The sequence below is a fragment of the Blennius ocellaris genome (genome assembly GCF_963422515.1).
Source record: "Blennius ocellaris genome assembly, chromosome: 4".
NCBI lineage: Eukaryota > Metazoa > Chordata > Actinopteri > Blenniiformes > Blenniidae > Blennius > Blennius ocellaris.
Genome location: NC_137653.1, coordinates 16,356,682 through 16,376,487, shown reverse-complemented (window position 1 = coordinate 16,376,487; position 19,806 = coordinate 16,356,682). Strand labels below are relative to the sequence as shown.

The 19,806-nt window shown below is 41.7% G+C and overlaps 1 protein-coding gene across 1 annotated transcript in view; it reads left to right on the top strand.

The window, feature by feature from the left end:
• kif21b (kinesin family member 21B) overlaps positions 1-19,806 on the top strand; it is a gene marked incomplete at both ends in the record, with an annotated part of 58,960 nt that overhangs the window by 24,268 nt on the left and 14,886 nt on the right. The window contains 23 exons of the mRNA XM_080495599.1: positions 278-427; positions 1,752-1,886; positions 2,277-2,462; positions 3,742-3,857; positions 4,359-4,554; positions 5,487-5,676; positions 5,821-5,884; positions 7,389-7,619; positions 8,634-8,757; positions 8,838-8,973; positions 9,908-10,096; positions 10,180-10,379; positions 10,455-10,562; positions 12,275-12,591; positions 12,964-13,147; positions 13,563-13,766; positions 13,903-14,004; positions 14,434-14,599; positions 15,551-15,611; positions 15,756-15,804; positions 16,334-16,578; positions 17,960-18,028; positions 18,203-18,313. Coding sequence (XP_080351725.1) covers positions 278-427; positions 1,752-1,886; positions 2,277-2,462; positions 3,742-3,857; positions 4,359-4,554; positions 5,487-5,676; positions 5,821-5,884; positions 7,389-7,619; positions 8,634-8,757; positions 8,838-8,973; positions 9,908-10,096; positions 10,180-10,379; positions 10,455-10,562; positions 12,275-12,591; positions 12,964-13,147; positions 13,563-13,766; positions 13,903-14,004; positions 14,434-14,599; positions 15,551-15,611; positions 15,756-15,804; positions 16,334-16,578; positions 17,960-18,028; positions 18,203-18,313 — 3,533 coding nt within the window. The remainder of the gene's footprint in view (positions 1-277; positions 428-1,751; positions 1,887-2,276; positions 2,463-3,741; positions 3,858-4,358; positions 4,555-5,486; positions 5,677-5,820; positions 5,885-7,388; positions 7,620-8,633; positions 8,758-8,837; positions 8,974-9,907; positions 10,097-10,179; positions 10,380-10,454; positions 10,563-12,274; positions 12,592-12,963; positions 13,148-13,562; positions 13,767-13,902; positions 14,005-14,433; positions 14,600-15,550; positions 15,612-15,755; positions 15,805-16,333; positions 16,579-17,959; positions 18,029-18,202; positions 18,314-19,806) is intronic.

Below are 19,806 nucleotides of genomic sequence, written 5' to 3'. Positions count from 1 at the left end.
GGAAGTGTGAGGGTGAGTGGTGGGCAGTAGTTGGGAACAGCTGAGCTTTCAGCTGACCTCTGTGACCCTCAGAGGCCTCTGAGAGATCCTGGATTTGACCTCCGTGGCTGCAGAGCTGGGCGTGAATAAGAAGTGCTGATGTGAAAAAAGATGTGCTGAAAAGTGACCGATGACCCTTGAAAAACCATTTGATCTACTTCAACTTTTAACAGATATATAAACGCTGCCTGCAGGAGTTTGTTAAACCGTCATTCTTTCATCATTGTGCTTGTTGTAGCTCTACAATGAGGAGATCCTGGACCTGTTCGACGGAGTCAGAGACTCAGAGAGCCGTAACAGGAAGTCAAACATCAAGATTCACGAGGATTCCAATGGCAGCATCTACACCACCGGAGTCACCTCCAGACTCGTACACTCGGAGGAAGAGGTGGGTTTGAACGGGGTGGGGATGTCTGTATCTAGTGTTTGTAGAATATAAACTTTTTTTACAGCAGAAATTTCTCTTTGCCATGTATCACATGTACTGAAAATAACAAAATTCCAATCCAAATATCAGTTTATTTTGCTGAATGCATCAATGAACACATTTAACGATTAAACACTGTTCTCATCTGGATGCTGTTGGTCTTCTATTTCTCTACATTGTTGTGAAAAGAAAAATGCTGATGTTGAGCTGAAGTTGGTGCATAAACCTGATGAAAGCTCAGGTTAATATCTGTAACACGTTACTTAGTTTTTTTTTCATGTTTGCAATGTATTTGACAAGTCATGAATATTCATGAAATTTTATTAATTTTACACTGGACATCTTTCAGCAGTGTTCACAAACCATAATCTGAAAAAGTCAAAACAATAGATTGACTGAAAAGTGCCATGTAAAATAAGAGCTAGAGCATTCAATGCAAGTCTGAAGACATGAATGAGGTCTGATTGCACGAGGCGAAGTACGTATGTGAGCTGCCAAGAACCAGCTGGAAGTCACTCCTAAAAACACAACAAATAAGTCGAGGATAACAAGGGAAACTTGGCTCTGAGATATTGTGCTCAAGCCAGAGTAGATAAAACTGCAAGGGCTAGTTTTTCTTTTTTTTTTATTAGATATTAAACGCCAAGCGGTAGTTGACAAGAAGAGAAATGGATCAGCATGATGGGAGGCAGTGATGAGGTCAATAGGGCAGGAGGAGTTTCTGCTAAAGAGGTTAAGTGAGAGGGCAGGTGATGATTTAGGACAACGGCTAAACAACAGTAAGTACTGCTCGGAGAAGACCATTGACAATATTTTAAGATATATATCTCAATCAGAAGATGATTTAGAAATATGAAGGTGAGCACCTTAAAGAAAGCAAAAAGCGAGTTCATCTGTGCTTTAAATTCTCTAAAAGTGAAATGGCTTCAAGACGGAGACAGATGTGAAAGAGGAGATGGAACATATAAAAAAAAAAAAAAAAAGTGGAGTGAGATTGAAATATGGTCGTGATCAGTGGAGACAGATAAAAGAATGCAGATTGAGATGAAAAGACCATATGAGATGACTCAGGAGGAGATATGGGACGATAAAATTGAATTAAATAAAAGCCTTGTGGTTTGCTGCATTAAAAAAGGGAACGAATGAGCAGATTCCCCCTCGGATTTAAAATGCTGATAGGATTCAGAAAAAAAAAGCAGGATAACAGCGATGCTCTGTATTTGATCCAGAGTTTACATGTCTTCATGAATAAAATTGACGCCCATCGATTTTTTGTGTGTTGCAGTTGCTGCAGTGTCTGAAGCTGGGCGCTCTGTCCCGCACCACGGCCAGCACGCAGATGAACGCCCAAAGCTCCCGGTCACACGCGATTTTCACGATCCATCTCTGTCAGATGAGAGTCTGTCAGCAGCCACAAATGGTGAGTTGAAGTTAAAATAGGAGTACATAAAAACGGTCTGAAAAGTATAAAAAAAAAAAAAAATGAAGAGAACATTCTGAGAGAGGAGGGTATTGATACAGATTCAACTCATCTTCTTAAATCAAGTGTGCAAACTGTTTTAGGAAGGAGGCTGAAACTGAGAGCGTGTGTGAATGTGGCTAAAAAAAGATTGTGTGTGTGCGTGTGTGTGCGTGTGTGTGCGTGTGTGTGCGCGTGTGTGTGCGTGTGTGTGTGTGTGTGTGTGTGTGTGTATATATATATACACACACAAGTAATGAAATTATGAATCTTATTATGAAATAAGCTGGAACAAATTGACTGCTATTTAAGCCACTTCCTTGTATTTTGTTTGTTCGTCCACCCCTGCAGCAGAATGGAGGAGGAGAAAACGAGGAAGAGCTGAATGGTGTGACCTCGAACCCCATCGCGCAGCCGGAGTACGAGACGCTGATGGCCAAGTTCCACTTTGTGGACCTGGCCGGCTCCGAGAGGCTCAAACGCACCGGCGCCACAGGAGAGAGGGCCCGCGAGGGGATCTCCATTAACTGTGGACTGGTGAGAGCTTCAGAAATCAACACACAGGCCTTTTATTAATAACTCTACAATATTTAAGGGAAGCAAATGCGCTGCTCACAAAAAGTCAAGGATATTTTGCTTCTGGGTAAAATTTCTGGAAAATTTCAGGAGTTCATACTATAGTGGTATGTGATCATGAAAGCGGGGCATTTAAGCAGAAGCATGCAATAGTGGAGAGTGACTTCCTCGTGTCAAACAATATATTGTAACTAAAGCCAACAACAGTGAAGGGTATACCCCAACAAAAAATGTCAATGGGTCAATAACTTGTCATGTGCCCTTGGGCATCAATTATAGCTTGACGAAGAAGTCCATATTGTTCACGTGGAGCACAATGACCTGATATTCAGGTAGTATGGGCTCGTCACTGTACCATTCACCAAGTGTATACATGTAGGTGTGGTCGGGCACGAACACTGATTTAAATGTTTTTTGATGGTCTGATGTGACACTTGGAACCTCTCACTTCCTTAAATGTGCCTGGTGTTGAGTGGTTTTCATTATTCAGTTCCGCTGGGCTCTGTTCACAATGAAGCAGTCATCGGTGTGGCATTGTCTGCCTTTCCGTGACTCTTCTTGTCTCTCTGTTTCAACCTGCTCATGACACTGACACTCTAAAGCTCAGTGGCCACTTCCGTTTGAGAACATCCTGTTTGAAGCCTCACAATGGCAAGCTACTGTTGATTAGGGCTGGGCGATATGACCTCAAATCAATATCACGATATATTGAGCAGTTCACCTCGATAATGATACGTGGACGATAACTACTCCACTGTACCCCCTGCACACAAAAAATGTTTGGCCACTCGACTAAATTTTCAGTTTATTGCCCAGGGCTACTGTTGATTAATTATTCAATGTCATCTTGGTCTTATCATGTCAAAATATAAACAGTTGGAGGACTTTTCAAATATCAATTAGGTTAATAGATAAATAGTTATCGATAGTTAATAGAGCCAGGAAATGTATTTGTCGATTCATGGATCCAACAGATGTTGTGAAATTTGCTGTAAAGCTCCTTGTTGCAGAACAGCAAGTGGTGCAAAATGTACCAAAACATTGAACAGTTGGACTCAAAGGTTTAGTGAAGGTCACATTAAATTCACCTGTAAAGGTTTCAGTGCATTCGAGGTTCATCAGGAAATGTCACCCTGAAAGCCTTACTTTTTGTGAGTAGTGTATATGCTGGTGGTCTGACTGTAAACATGTGAACTGTGCAAATAATTGGCTCTTCTTTGTCTTGTCCTTGTCATGTTAGCTGGCTCTAGGAAACGTGATCAGTGCTTTGGGAGATCAGACCAAAAAGGGAGGACATGTCCCGTACAGAGACTCCAAACTGACCCGACTGCTGCAAGACTCACTGGGAGGGAACAGGTACTACTGAAACTTCACTATACGTTTATTTTCTGTATCACTTAATTCAACTTAGGGATGCAGAGGGCTGAATACACCCTGGACCGGTTGTTAGTCCATTAAATAAAAAGACAGTTACCCACAGTACCATTCTCAGTGGCAATAGATACATTTGAAAAAAATTGATTGAAAGTTGTGGTCAGCTGGGTCTCCGTTTTAAAAAACAACAACAAAAAAAGCACTTGATTTTGTTTATTTTGAGATCCTGCATTTTATATTCATGAAAAGTTGATATAAATGGTCAAACAAAAAAGTATCTTACTATGTCAATTCATGTGCAATAAAGCTAAAATATGTGCAAATGACTAATGGAAAAAGTAGGAGAAAAATTGACTTGTGCATTACATTTGCAGTGTTTAAGATGCACCTGCTTGTGAACAAATGAAACAATGCAGATGCATAAATACAAACAGTCCGTGCCTTTTTGCATTCATTGTTTCCTCCCACTTCCATTCTCTCTAGCCTCACAGTGATGATCGCTTGCGTAAGTCCCTCAGACCGAGACTTCATGGAGACTCTGAACACGCTGAAGTATGCCAATCGGGCTCGAAACATCAAGAACAAGGTGGTGGTGAACCAGGACAAGACGAGCCAGCAGATCAGCGCGCTGCGTGCCGAGATAGCCCGTCTTCAGCTGGAGCTGATGGAGTACAAGACGGTGAGAGATCGAAGGGCGTGATGGGTGGCAGGACGTTTGATGTAATGTGGGAGACGGTAATACAGAAAACAAAGGCAGAGATGAGGCTCAAGGAAAATAAGGTAGTTGTTTGATAGAGAGCCATTTGGAAAAGAGTGATAACACACAGCTGTCGGTTTAGCTGATGAAATGAGGATCTGACGAGATGGATGAGACAGAGAATAGTGTAAAACGCTGATGCAGGGTTAAGGTGGTTGGGTAAGGAAGGCAGAGGCTGTGCTTCCAGCAGCAGCAGCTGAAGATGTTATTAATTTAAAGTCTTTTCTTGAGCACACTCCTCCACTTAGGTCTTGTATATACTGCAAACAGAGCCCGATTATGAAGAAGATTAATGCCTGAAGAGTCAGCATTTTACTAGTCATATCGAGCTGAATGTGCTGTGTTGGTCGATGACAGTGTATATAAGATATGTACAAGAAAGAACAGGAAGTAAATAAAGTATTTATCTTTTTCTATTAAAAGCAGCCTCTGGGCCTATAAGACACAAGTGGTCATTTAGGTGGGTTGTCAGTCTATTATAGGATTAAGGGGGTTACCACAGTTATAAGAGAAAAACAGCTATCGGGATGAACTGCAAGCTGACCTCAATGTGGTAATAAGAGATGTGATGTGACTGGAGTCTGGAAGTAATGGTGTGTTGGACGAATAGAGGTAATGCCTGTGAGCAGTGGCTGGGTTACATAGTGGCTCTCTGTTTAAGACTGACACAACAAGATTTTTTCAGCGTTATCCATTCAAAATGCAACAATAGTTTCTTGAAGACTCACAAAAAAACACTCCCAGTCCTTGTGTTTTGTCGATCAACATCATCTGTATTGCAAGGCTATCGGTCCTGACTATTTTCTTTTTTTACTTATCATTTGTTGTTCATGCTCACCCTTTGCTTTGTGCAGGGCAAGCGTGTGGCATGTGAAGAGGGGTCAGAGGGCTACAGTGACCTGTACCAGGAAAATGCCATGTTGCTGAGAGAGAATGACACACTGCGCCTCAAGGTGAAGGCCATGCAGGAGACCATCGACCATCTTAACACTCGAGTTACACATCTTCTGGCCAATGAAGTCAGCACCCTGCTCACCAAGTCAAGTACGTTGGAGAGAGCCTTACTGAAATGAAATCTGGAACCACGTTGGAAAGAGAACACCTTCGGAAACTCTTTAGTTTCTTCAGAACTGTCAAGTAAAAATGCATCTTTTTGACCTGAGTTGCCTTTTGCGTTTTGCCCTTTAGGTGAAGGCAATGAGGAAATTGGGGCTCTGATCCAGAAATATATCCGAGAGGTTGAAGAACTCAGGTAATACCGCCACACGCTGCCTGACATGTTTTCATGTGCTACCTTTAATGTTTTCACCTGATATATGCCTTACCACAACCCTCATATGTACACTTTTTAATACAAATGATAGAAAATGATGCAAGAGGGTCAGTCATTCATCATTCCTGGAGAAAGGGCAGTGAGACAGCCACTTAACCACCGTGTTACAGCTGTCAGAGGAAATGTCTGTCAAACAGCACGGAGAGTAAAGATTCTGTTAATTAACCTGTACGTGTGGCTGCTGAAGAGCAGATTGAGTAGCTGTGGAGTTATCTGGAGTCTAACTGAGAACTGATTGAGATTTTCTTCCCGGATTTGTCAAAACCGTACGGCTCAGTGGAAGAAGCTCCCAGTGAATGTATCTGATGCGGATGGACACGTCTCTGTAAAGTTAATCATTCTACTGTCACCGATGTGGGACAGAGGATCACAAAAAAAGACAATTTCAACTTTTTAATGGAAGTCCTGACATTTTGGAATGCTAATAGTTTGGGTCCTGTAATACAGTAAATTATAGAACTGCTGGCAATTACAAACACATAGAGACCACATAGAGAACATACTGTGCTTAAGACTTTCAGGAAATACAAAAGGTGTATCAGATGATGGGATGCAATAACAAATAAAATTAATTACAAAAGGTAAACATCACTTAAAGTCATTGTAAAAAGCAGAGAGAGTGGGTTTTGGTAGGCAGGTATAAATGGATGAGTCTTAGTGTTTTTCCAAAGGGCCTAAAGTCATCATGGCACGTAGGTTTAGAAAAGAGGGATACGTATATTAACCCAAAATGCTCAGTAAATCAGTGCCTGCCCATTTAGAGCTTTATATATTGGAACTGAATTGTCTCTATTTAGTTCTAAACCTGATGAGAAGCCACTGCAGGGAATATAAAATTGCTGTTCTGGATGACTTGTACATACTAGTAATTTTGCAGATTTGGATGGGTTTTGCTGGGACAAGTGTAAAAGTGAGTTAGAAAAATCGAACATTGATGAATCCAGGGCATTTAGAATAATTTTTAGCTGAGTGGCAGATGAAGGAGCAGAGTTAGACTGTGTTTTTAACTTGGAGACAGTAAGTTCTCATCCCCAGACTAACGTGGTGCTTGATGATCATTACTTGATCAACAATGACACCTTGATTTCTGACATTGGACTTGATATTTATGAACACTCTTTGAGGAAAGGTGACACTATCTTTTGGTGAGGGCACATTTTTGTGAAAAGTTGTTAGAAGCTATGAACCCTGCATAATGAAATGATGTTTGACGAGTTGTAGTCTAATGTTGGGGGCTCTTGAGGAACGTATAGTGAGAAAACCATAGCTTTAATCAATAAGGTCTGTAAGCAACACAGCTTATTTAAATTTGCTGCAAGAAACCCGGTACATTCTTTTCATTCAGTTTATCTAAAATTAAACGGCTCTTTTGTCATCAAGTTCATTGCTTTCTCTTTGCCATTTTTTTTTCTCTATCTATCAGATCCAAACTTCTTGAAAGCGAGTCCATGAACGAGTCTCTGCGACGACAAGTAGCCCGTCTTTCGGCTCGCTCTCCATTCCCTGCCTCCTCTCTCAGCCCTGCCCCCGGCCATCCCCCCGGCTCTTCTCCCGCCCAGAAGTCCATGGAGGCTGAGATGACGGACGTGTTGCGCAGGGCGAAGCTGGACATCGAGAGGCTAAAAAAGAAGGAGAGGAGGCAAAGGAGGATGAGGTATGGGAAGATTGCAGTGATTTATGCTTCTAATACACATAAAATACTCAAAATGAGTATTTAATTAATTGGAAATGGGAAGTTTGATCATTTCAAAGAAGCTGTCATCTCTTCATGTCTTGGACATTTCAGCTTTATGTAAATTAAATTTGTAATTGCTCTCCGGGAGCCTGCCTCCATGAACTTGTGCATCTTGTAATTGCTAAAGGGAGCATCACGCGCACCTTATAGGTCTTGCTCATAATCCTCTGCACTCCTCATTACTTCTCTCTTTAAGAGCCACATCACAAGTCAATTACAGCTTTGGAAAAGCTTGCTCAGAAATAGAGTTGGGACACTGCCAGTGCTGACTCAAAGTGGTTGAAGTCATTCGGCCACTGGGTCGTGAAAGGGAAGAGCACACAGACTAATTGGCTAATTGAGGTCTAATGGCACCGAAATGAAGCTAGGAGATTTAGGGAAGTGTGGTTGATGAGCACCATAAAAGAGGGAGCAAAGCGTGGCGTCAAACCGTCATAAAAATCTAAAAGCTAAAAGAGCAAGATGAGAGTAGATGAGATGAAGAAGACTTTTCTAATGACCTCAGAGGGCTGATTTTTGCCATAAACGCATCACTTGGCATCACTCTCGCAGCCTTAATGGTAGATGTTTAGAGTGAGTGCCATAATACTTGTATAAAGAGGGCAGTGCTTCAGAAGGTCAATGGGCAAAAACATCTTGGAACACTCCTGCTGGTTAAGTGCTTGCATAACTATTACCGGTGCACTAGGAGGGCCACATGAGGGCCCCAAAGAATTTCACCAAAATTATTTTTATGGCAAAAGCATCCTCGGGTAAAATGAAAGGAATCGTGTTGTTTTACCCCATCTTATAACAGCCTTTGTTAACATCGGGTAGTTTAATTTCGTCTAAATTACAATTGTTATTTTCATATTTTGTGGAGAACTATTTTTTTCCATTTTGTGAAAAATATGAAAAAAAGTTATTATTATTAACACTTATTCCTCCTTGCAGCCCTGAGCTGGAGAAAGGTCTGAAGAAACGAGTGAAGCTGCACATTTACGAGAACGGCGAGAATGGGCAAACGGGTGAAAATGGTCAGAACGGAGAGATCGACTCCGATGACAATTACACTGAGGTAAGATACACGTGCATCTCCGCCTGTCAACACTTTAACAATAAAAACAGTCTGACATCTGATGTGTGCTTCCACTCTAGGACATCATGTCTCCGCTACCGGAGGAGAGCGGGTGTGAAGACGACGAGGGGGAGGATGAGGAGGAAGGCAGGGAGGAGGACGAGTTTGACAGTGATGAAAGCCTTGTGGACTCAGACTCTGATTCAGATGAGAAAGGCAAGTATCACAGCTTTTACTACAGGAAAAGCAATCTCTTGTTTGTTTTGGAATTTTTCTCTTTTTTTTGTGACGAAGATGGTTTGAATCGTGAGACTTTATTACCATTTCCCAAAAGGAAAACAAAAAACCCTCTTCAATTTGATGCCAAAGATAAGCTATAGACATTAGTGTTGAAATAAATGCTTTTATCATTGCATGTCACCACATACTAAATTTAAGAAAGTGTAGAACACTCTTTGACATCTAAAAGCATGACAGACTTGTGCATATTCACAATATGCACACTCACTCTAATATAGGTACAAAGCAGACATATGACACACGCACATCCCACTCATTGGCATATTTAGAACATATCATTCTCAGACATACAGCGCTCTGCACAAACGTGTCATGTCTGAAGGCAATGCAGCTCCATCACACAATGCCAGCAAGAAAATATCTCATTCAAATTTACTCTGCAGCAGAGCACAACAACCCCAGTCATGAAAGAAATGGCATAAACACAGAGTCCTGTTTTCAACAGCATGGACTCTGTTTATCAATAGAAGCTCTGTCTTTGACCTCCTTTACAAACTGTCTGCAGGATTACCAAGAAAAATCCATGCAGTTTTTTTTAAGGTGATCACATTAAAGTTTATTATTTAAATTTTTTTGTTAACTTTTGTTCAGTGCAGTTATCTCATTGTGACCTGCTTTCCATAGAATTAGTTACAGACATAATGACTAACGCATATTCAATTACAATACAAGTTTCTCTTCTGTTAATTCACTTTGCATAGTGTTAAGTGATAAAAATGAGCTATTAGCTATTTTTTTGAGTGTTCTTACTTTGCAAAATGTTGTCACTTATTTTGCTTGTTTATTTGCTTGCTTGAGACTTTAAAAAGTGAAATTGTATTTTGCATTTTTCTCAAAACCCAAATTGTAGCCAACTTCCAGGCGGACCTGGCAGACCTGACCTGCGAGATTGAGATCAAGCAGAAGCTCATAGACGAGCTGGAGAACAGCCAGCGGAGGCTGATGATGCTGAAGCTGCAGTATGAAGAGAAGCTCATCCTGCTGCAAAACAAGATCAGAGACACACAACTGGAGAGAGACCGTGTGCTGCAAAACCTCAGTGAGTGAATTTATTCTGGGAGTAAAAAGTGACCCTCAAGTTAAAACACCGCAACCTTTTGACATTTTTACCTGCTCGTGCAGTGTCCATGGAGAACTACACGGAGGAGAAGGCCAACAAGATCAAGCAAGAGTACGAGAAACGCCTGAAGGAGATGAACCGCGACCTGCTCAAGCTCCAAGTGGCTCAGAAAGAGCACGCTCGTCTCCTTAAAAACCAGGGGCGGTATGAGCGGGAGCTCAAGAAGCTCCAGGGTGAGGTCAATGAGATGAAGAAAGCCAAGGTGAGGAGTCAGCAGAGATGAAGGGAGAGCAGAGGACAGGGATGTGATATTGATCAGCGACTCTGCTGTTTACAGGTAACACTGATGAAACAGATGAAGGAGGAACAGCAGAGGAGGAGGATGGTGGAGGCCAAGAGGAACCGAGAGATTGCCCAGCTGAAGAAGGAGCAACGGCGACAAGAGGTTAGACAACACCTGTGTACATGTGTGTGTTTAGAGGGGTTAAAGTTATAAAGATTGCTATGATAATTCTTACTCATTTAATACCAACAGTAAACCTTCCATATACGGTATTGGTCTGAATGCAAGACGACGACCCCGCTACTATTTACAAAGCTCATAAATGGAAATAAAGGTTTGCAGACTAAATATTATTTACAGGGGGAAAACAATTCTTCTTGAAATATAGTTTACTGGAACACATCAAACAGAACTTGTGTTGACATTTTTTGCATGTTGGAGTATCCGCACGGACATAGCCACTCCGTGCAGCTCCTTTCCTGCATGTATGATGATGCCTGCCGGGATCTTTCATAGTAATTCAGAACAGACTTCAGGACAACATATGGAGGAAGTTTAGTTCTGTCAGTGAGGCACGCAGCATGACAGAGACTCTTTTCATTCCCACTGGACCTCACTATCGCTGATCTGTCCCCTTTTTCTTTACACTGACTGATATTGGCATGTCTAAAATCAACCCAAAACAAAAAACAGTGTTTAGTATACATTTCGTCTCTGATTCTGGGGGTCTGGTTGTTTTTTTTCCAGCCTCTGTGTAGTCTGAGTTCAGGTTGGACCACGGTTGTTCTCCTTAAAGGCGGCCCGTTACACTGTATGAATCTTCTCCACCAACCCAGACTGGCTTTATACTCAGTATGAATTGAGCTCTTAGGAGACTTTCTGTGTCTTCAGCTGAGTATCAGCTCTGGGTCGGTTCATTTGGTCTTTATGTTTCTTGGTCAATCATTCCCTCTCTTCTATTATGTCTGTGAACCACTTTAAGAACTATGGTACAATCTCCTCTGACGTTGCACTTAGTGACTCAGTATTTTTTTTTAGCAGCTTGACAGTTATAAATCTCAGCTGCATTAGCTGATATTGTCATAACTCCTCCTGTACCTGATTTGACCTCCTTTTGAGCTCTTATTCTCCAGGTCATCTCTGGACTGCTCCGGTAGTGGCACAAGTTATTGTCATCTGGACATTAGGGACACTCCTACATCTGAGTGAAATACAAACTATCATAATATTTTTGGACAATTAAAAAAAACAAGACAAAGAAGAGCAGACATCTATTTTTCTTTCGACCCCAAATATAAGACAATCTCACTTTTTCAAAAAACTTGTCTTAAATTCCGGCCACTACAGTAGTTTGGATTTATTATACAAAACTGCATTTTTCAAGGTATTTGTATTTCATTCTTTGTGATTTCAGCTCATAACTCATTCAAATCCAAAATACAGTATCTCAAAAAATCATCTCAACACATCTCATCTTTAAAAAATAAAATAAAAAATCTTTGAAGTTTTTCATTACTGTTGTTGTTCATGTGGTGCAAGTTAAGTTTTGTATTTGAAGAATTTAGTTTAGTTAGTAATTTAGCATGCATATATATAGCAATCATATACATATTGCACAGACTTGTGGTATTACTTTTGTAGTTGATTAATTTACCCCGAAATAGGAGGCTCAATAATACGGTTGAAAGCATTTACACTGTCAGTCTGTGGATGGCATTCATAATCCTGTTATAAACGGCTGCTTCTTGAATCCTAAAGTCCTCAAAGACCAACACTGTATCAACCCATTGTGTGCAACAGAATCCACCATCCGATGAATGAAACCTGAAATGATCATATTTAAACCTTCTGTTTTCCTGCGCTCTACCCATTAGTATCAGATCCGAGCGCTCGAGTCCCAGAAGCGGCAGCAGGAGCTGGTGCTGCGCAGGAAGACCCAGGAAGTGACCGCCCTGCGGCGCCTGACCAAACCAATGTCGGACCGTGTGGCGGGACGCGTGGCCCGCTGGAACCAGGCTCCCCCAGTCACAGACTCGGGAGCCGAGCTATCAGCCAGCACCACGGCAAGCAGCTCTGAACCTGAGATTGCGAGGACCGTCAGCGGACTGGTGCGGCAGTGGAACAACAAAAACAGTGCGTTTGGTTACCTCGGAGAGAGCGAGGGGAGCATGGATGGAACCCGGGTCATTGGGTAAGATGACCTGATCAACAAAAGAAAGTCACCGATTTTTAAAAGTGCATTGTTATGTAAAGATAATTATAGCTTACATTATTGTCCACCTTACTAAGAATAATATTTGTGTAATTTAATATAGTCACAGTTGGGAAGTATTTATCTTGGAATTATGAGTCTGTTTCATGACGTCTTTAATGATATCACCACCTATTGTATTCACGAGTTATTTAATGAGGTTTAGGTAAACTGGACTTCAGTGGTGACCCAATTTGAAGTTTGTTTCCATTTTCCCAACAAAGAAAACCAATTAGAAATCATGTCTTCTGTGTTATGTAATATCTATATCGACCGTTGGCCTGAACTTGTGGCTCCTTCGTCTCCTTCCAGCAGTCGGAAGAAGCTGCAACGAAAACCGGCTCTCCTGAACAGCCTCGGAGCTGCGAGCAGAACTGGCAGTTTCTCCAAGTCGGCCCGTCAGAAGTGGCAGACCTTGGAGCATCGCATCATGGACATTGTAATGCAGAGGATGACCATCTCTAATGTGGAAGCTGACATGGATCGCCTCATCAAGGTAACACTGGCACAGAGGCTCTGGGTGGAACTGGGTTTATTCCGCTGTCTCAACTGTTGTCGCTTGCAGTGTCAAGATTGTTGAAAATAAATGCCGTACGTGTTTGGTTTTCCTTGGAGTTAACAAGTGAAACCAAGTGTGAAACTTCACCTTCCTCTTTTCCTCATTGAATCAGACGCATAACAAATGGGGAAATGCGAGGGAAGTGTCTGCTTTGTTGGATTGTGTCAAGACCTCTCTCGCATTTTTCTTTGGTTTTCTATATTTTGGGCTGATGAATCATACTATGTTAAGCATTTGCCTACTTTCTTTGCCTTCAGAATTAATATAGACAAACTCTTTAGTGTGAAAACCTTTTGCCAGAATGAAACTGACTGTTTTTGCTGGGTGTGCATTTGCTCCTTTGATGAGTCAGAAACGAGAGGAGCTGACGGCCCAGCAGGAAGCGCTCTCACACAAGAGGGAGGTACTGATGGCAGATGGGGAGGGACCCGAGGCCGAGGACCGCCTCCTTCTGGAAATTAACGAGGACATTGAGGTGCTGAATGCCAATATAGACTACATCAACGACAGCCTCTCCGACTGCCAGGCCACGATTGTGCAGATAGAGGAGACCAAGGTATGGAGATGCTTGTAGAGAGACACACACAGAGAGAGAGAGAGAGAGAGCGGGGACTGTGGATAAATTCTGTCCAGCAATGAGAAGAGATGAGATGCATCCAGTGAAACTTATTAGTTTTGTGTTTATCCTGCAGGATGAGCTGGACTCGGTAGACACCTCGGTGGTGATCAGTTCCTGCTCTCTGGCTGAAGCACGCCACCTGCTGGATCACTTCCTGAAGGCATCCATTGACAAAGTGAGTTGTTGTGCACACAATGAACTGATATGTCTGTTCACAGGCCTAATCGTATAATAAATTTCAGACAGTCTGTGAATGCATTACATAATGCTTACAGTGCCATCTAGTGCTGAGAGATTGAAAGCACTATATGTTTGTCTCTGAACTCAAATTATTATCAGGGCACCTGGATTTATTTTGACTTCATAGCTGTAGATTTGTGGGGGGGGGGGGGGGCAAGTTCTGCCCTTTTCCTCATGCCACAATCCAGAATTTAGACATTGCTGACATGATGGGACTATAAGGAATGACAAAAGAAAAACTTATAAAATCTCAATGTTTCATCTGTGACTTTTTCTTGTGTCACTGTCAGCCTGGTAGTTTGTTGTTGTGGTTTGCTATCTTTTTTTTTTTTTTTTTTACATTGTCTGTTGTTTCCATGTGCAGAGTTTACAAGTGGCTCAGAAGGAAACTCAAATCAGGCTGCTGGAGGGCCAGCTGAGACAGACGGATGTGATCGGTTCATCCCACAATCACATCATCCTCGACGCCCTGCGGGAGAAGGCCGAGTACATCCCTGAGCTCCAGGCTCTCATCCACAACGTACAACAGGGTGAGAAATGGTTCTAATCTGTGGGAGTAGAAAAATGAGAAGGAAAAGAAATGTCCACTCTTCTGTCAGTTTCTGTCCTTCCTTGCATACGTGAGGCTTCATTTAGATGAAACCATGTTAAAACTGTCAGAAAATATCTTTATTCTGGCCCACGTTTAGTAAATCTAACTGCACTGCCTCTAGATTAAATGCAATTGGCATTTAATATGATTATTATTATTATTTTTAATGTAGGACATACAACCGTATCGCTGAAGTTTAGTGTTTAGTTTTTGCCCTTATTTATTGCAATTCAAATCATTTGAGTAAACTGAATAGGTTGAAACGATACAACGTTAAATGGTGAACTGTTGAATTTCAGAATTCTACAAACAAGGTTTTTCATAAGGAACCAGAGATGGATTAGCATAAAGCTGTTCTGCAGCAGTGGAGGTTGTTCAAGCCTTGAAAGTTGGTTCTACTGATTCCTAAAGGTGTTCTAACTTTCCTGGAATACTTACAGCTTCCTCTACGTGAAAGTGGTGTTGGAAGACAAGGTGGTACCAGACAGCCTGTGACCATCAGTTGAACAGTATTGCAGTGTGTTGTGTTGTTACATGAGAAACAATCAATTAACTAAGGAAGAACGGCAGATCATCTTAAGACTTTTAAGATATAGTTTTTTTCTGTCAGAGAAACTGTAAAGAAGGTAAATTTGTCAGTGAATACAGAAACTGACAGGAAAAGGTCTGGCAGACCTAAAGCCACAACAGAATCAGACCAACTTTGTCACAAGACTTGGTTTATGAATCCATCACATGGTTTCTTCTTCTTCTTTTTTTTTGTTTTTGTCATTTTGTTTATTTGCTCTATGCTTTCATTTCAGAGTGCAATGAGACATTAAACTGTATAACTGTCGATGTAAATCTGGAAATATTCGGACGTTCTATAACATGTTTTCTGTGTATTTAGAGAATGGATATGCCAGTACAGACGAGGAGCCCTCAGAGTTCAGCCAAGCCTCTGACAGCAGGTGAGTCTGCTCTCCCCCGACCCGTCTTTCCTCAAAACGTAACAAAACATCAACCTTTCACTCTTATCGAGTTGTGCACTTATGGGTGGTCTAATCCAGCAATTCCTGTATATGTCTTTCTAACGCTCTGGCTGTTCTCCACAGTGTGTCTCAGATGAAAGAATCCAACAGCCAAGACGATTTCAAAATCAAGGTAAAGCTGATTTGAGTTCAATGGGATGATGTATGATATAAGATCACATTCAGATTTTTGAACTGTGTTTGTGTTCTTTTTTTTGTGTGCCTTCTTTTGTGCTGGACATTTTCTTGTGTAACCACAAGATGGCAGTATATGCAAACACTTATAAAACTTGATAAATGCTTGCAGGCTTGATACCAATCCCTATTATTATCTTGTTATTGCTGTATGCTCTTTTCTTTATTGCTTTCTGCTTTTTTTCCCTCTTTATCCAGCCTCTGTTTGACCCTCTAAAATGACTATTGTCGAGAATCGATCCACCACGTTGTTTGTTTTACTATTTTCATATTCTCTCGACACATTTCCCTACTGAATAATGGTTCCAGGCGGCATTGCAATATCCTCATGTGCCTTAATGAGATACAGTCTTTATCAGGTTTTTTTCATGCCTCAGTTTCCCCTCCCCAGCTGCACTCCTGTTTTCCCCATTTCACCCTCTTCTCTGGAATTCAGTGACACAAATGGCTGATGTTTCTTTATTCAGGTGGAGCCTCGTCTGTCAGCTCAGATGAAGGCGGTGTCGGCGGAGTACCTCGGTCCTATGCTGGACCCCTCATCAGGTAGCAAGCAGCAGCACATCACGAAGAGTTTGGCCTCGCTCACCGACATCCAGGAGGACGGCCTGAGTCTTGTTCCAGGGAGTTTGGCGCTCAGCCTGGCCCTCCGGGAGCCCTACCACAGGGACCGCGCATCCCGCACCATCAGCCTGCCTGTCAGGGGACACACCTTGTAAGTCATCAACATGCAAACAAGAGTGATCACAGAGATAAAGGCAGGACAGGAGAAGTTCTTTAAGTGTTAGCTCAGTGGGAGAATGACAAGTGGGAGGCTTTGCTTTATTATGTTAGTCATCAGTCCACCCATTCAACGATTTATGACCTACCATAATCGTTTTATATATACTCCTATATATTTCAAGTTTATTCACTACATTTATACACCTGTTAGTGTTTTTGCTCACATTCAGACAGACAGCAATTGCTTACCCCTTGTTATAAGTTAAGATAGCATTAAATATAATGTATGTCACAATAGGGTGATTTCAGTTGTCAAAGCAGATCAATAAGAACAGAACAAATATCAAAATATAAATTACTGATTGATGATTTGGTACATAACACACTCGCTGTGTAACCGCATGACTGTATAACACAATGTGGTTATTTCATTGTGAATTTGTTTGTTTACATCACTTCAAGCAAGTTCAGAGGATTTCTTGAAATCAGCAAATCAACTCCTGACTTCTTTTTTTCAAAAATGTTTTTTATACTAGAAAAATGTGTCAACTGCCAATTTCCTTAAATTTCAGACTCATTTCAGGTTGTTTTGGAGTGTCGGGTAATTCAGAGGGAGAAATCTTCACAACCAAAAGAAACATTTTTCCTCATGCATAAAAACCGTCTTTCTGGATAGAGAAACACTGACAACCCTCAGTGAAGTTAACACAGCTTATGACTGCTCTATATACTGAAACTAAAGTCTATTTATAAAGACAAAGATTCAGATAAAGTTTTTTTTATTTATTTTAGTTGGTCTGCTCTTTCAAAATAGTTTTTGTTTATTTATTTTCTCTCCACCTATTGATCGTACAGGAAAGCTACTGTTATTTGCAGCAAATTCACACGAGTCTGCATACATTATATGAAACTCCTCAGATACTTTCTTTGTTTATTTTTTCATGGTTAGCCTCGTCAGGGTTAGACTTGATAGCTAAACATTAAATGTAATCAGGAAGGCAATGGTAGAATGGTGTTTTAAAAGACACTTTTGGAAACCTGATCTGTGAGACCAAAGCCCTTTCAAAGCTTGGTTGCTCAGTGCCACATATCCCAAACCCCCCTGTACCACTAGTAGGGGGGGGGACCAGTGGTCTGTGATTTGATACTTCGAAGAGCCATTCCGTATGGAACTGGCCAAGCCCGTGGTGACGCCTCTTAGCAGCTGAATAGATTTCCTTTAGTAGTCCTGTGGAATTGCTTAAACCCCCTTGTTGCTTATAGATTTGGATCATGCGGATCCTTTTGATATCTGATGTCCATTTTCGCTTGGTACCTGTGCACTCCCATAAAAGTATGCTTAGCTTGCTTGTGTGTGTGTGTGTGTGTGTCAGTCCCAGGCAGTCTCGAGGTTATGACACTTCCCCCATAACAAGAAGGAAATCATACGACCGAGCATACAGGTACATCTAATCCTCAAACTGAAGGGTTTTGCATGTCGGTGGTTTAGATTTCTTTGATTGCTTCACGTGATTCTGTCACATTATATACATTTACATATTTCCCTTCTTGACTCCCCCCCCCCCCCCCCCCCCCCCCCCCATGTCTCTCACCTTCACTGTTCTGCTTCTTACTAGGCCCACTGATGGCTACACTCCCCCCTCCTCCCCTCCTCTGCGAACCAGGAATGACCGCAACGTCTTCTCAAGGCTCACCAGCAACCAATCACAAGGCTCTGCTCTGGATAAGTGAGTGTACACACACACACACACACACACACACACACACACACACACACACACACACACACACACACACACACACACACACACACACACACACACACACACACACACACACACACACACACACACACACACACACACAGCTTGTGTCCTTTGGTTTCTCATCCTTTCAGTTCAATTGCACTTGTTTTTTTTTCACTTCTTCCATGGTTTTTTGTTTTTTTTTATCTTCTCTGGTCTTGTATATAGAGAATTGTTCCTTTTAAGAAGAAAGCACTTTTGTCAATAGTTTCAAGGAGCGTTTTACTCAGGCTGTTTATCTTCAGATGAATCCCACTCTTTGACAAAAGAAACAACTTTTCCCCTGGTTTTAATGGTGGATTGTTTGGGAACAGGCAGAGACTTCAGCCGTTAACCAGAACATGAAGACGTGGTCATTGTGACCACAAGCGACTGACAGCAAGGTGAATTTTCTGCAGGCCTGTCATCCATATTTACAGGGTACCAGGAAACAAATGGAAATCAGCTCGTGCGGTGCCGCCTTCTGTTGTAACGTGACATATGGATGTGTTTGGGATACAAACACGGCGTTGTGTGATGGGTTTTGACGTAATGTGCCGTACATGGCAATGATACCTCCTGTCTGAAATGAAGGAAAATCAGCATGCACAATCTCACATAATTTAATACAAACAGCCCTGTAATAAATCTTCTCTTATAATCTTCAGCCCCCCGCCCCCCTGACACCCTGTCAGACAGAATTTATTTTAGATGGAAGGTAATTTATGAAGCTGGATTCATGGTGCTGAAATGACCCATGTCGGATTTACTGTTTTCTTCTTGTTTGCATGGATGAATGCAAAAAAAGAAAGAAAAAAAGATTAGAAACATCTCTCTGTGTGTAATTGTGTAATCTTGCCACATCGGATTGAGGGATAATGTGGACACAAGACGCATGTAAATGTCAGCCGAGGAGGCAGCGGGTCTGGATGAGCTTGCTCCTGCTGGCAATCAATTCCAACTTCCGCTGTCAAATATCAGCAGTCAATTTCACTCAGCATTTGTCTGAGCTGAAAACTTGTTAGTTTTTATCATCTTTATTAGTCCAGCGCACTTCTCTGCTTTCCTTGATTGTCTTAGTGAAATGTGTTTGGGGGCGTTTTGTGTATACTGTATGTTCAAATTACCTGCGTGTGTTGTGTGCATCGCAGCCTTTGGGTCCTCATTATGTGGAGCCGGGGAAGGTAAATGAGTTGGCCCTTGTCATGTATCTCTGCAGCTTTTGTCATCGGCAGCCATTTTGAATGAACTCTGAGTGGGAGGTAATTCATGTTAAGGGCCTTTTATGTGGTTCTCGCAGTAGAAATCCTGTCTACACATGCACAAGAATGAGTTTTACCCCCCGTTTAATCTGTGGATGCAGGCATTATTTGCATTGCTGCATTGGAGATTCATTAACATCAATTCAAGTGTGTACACTCCTGTTTGCTTTGAGC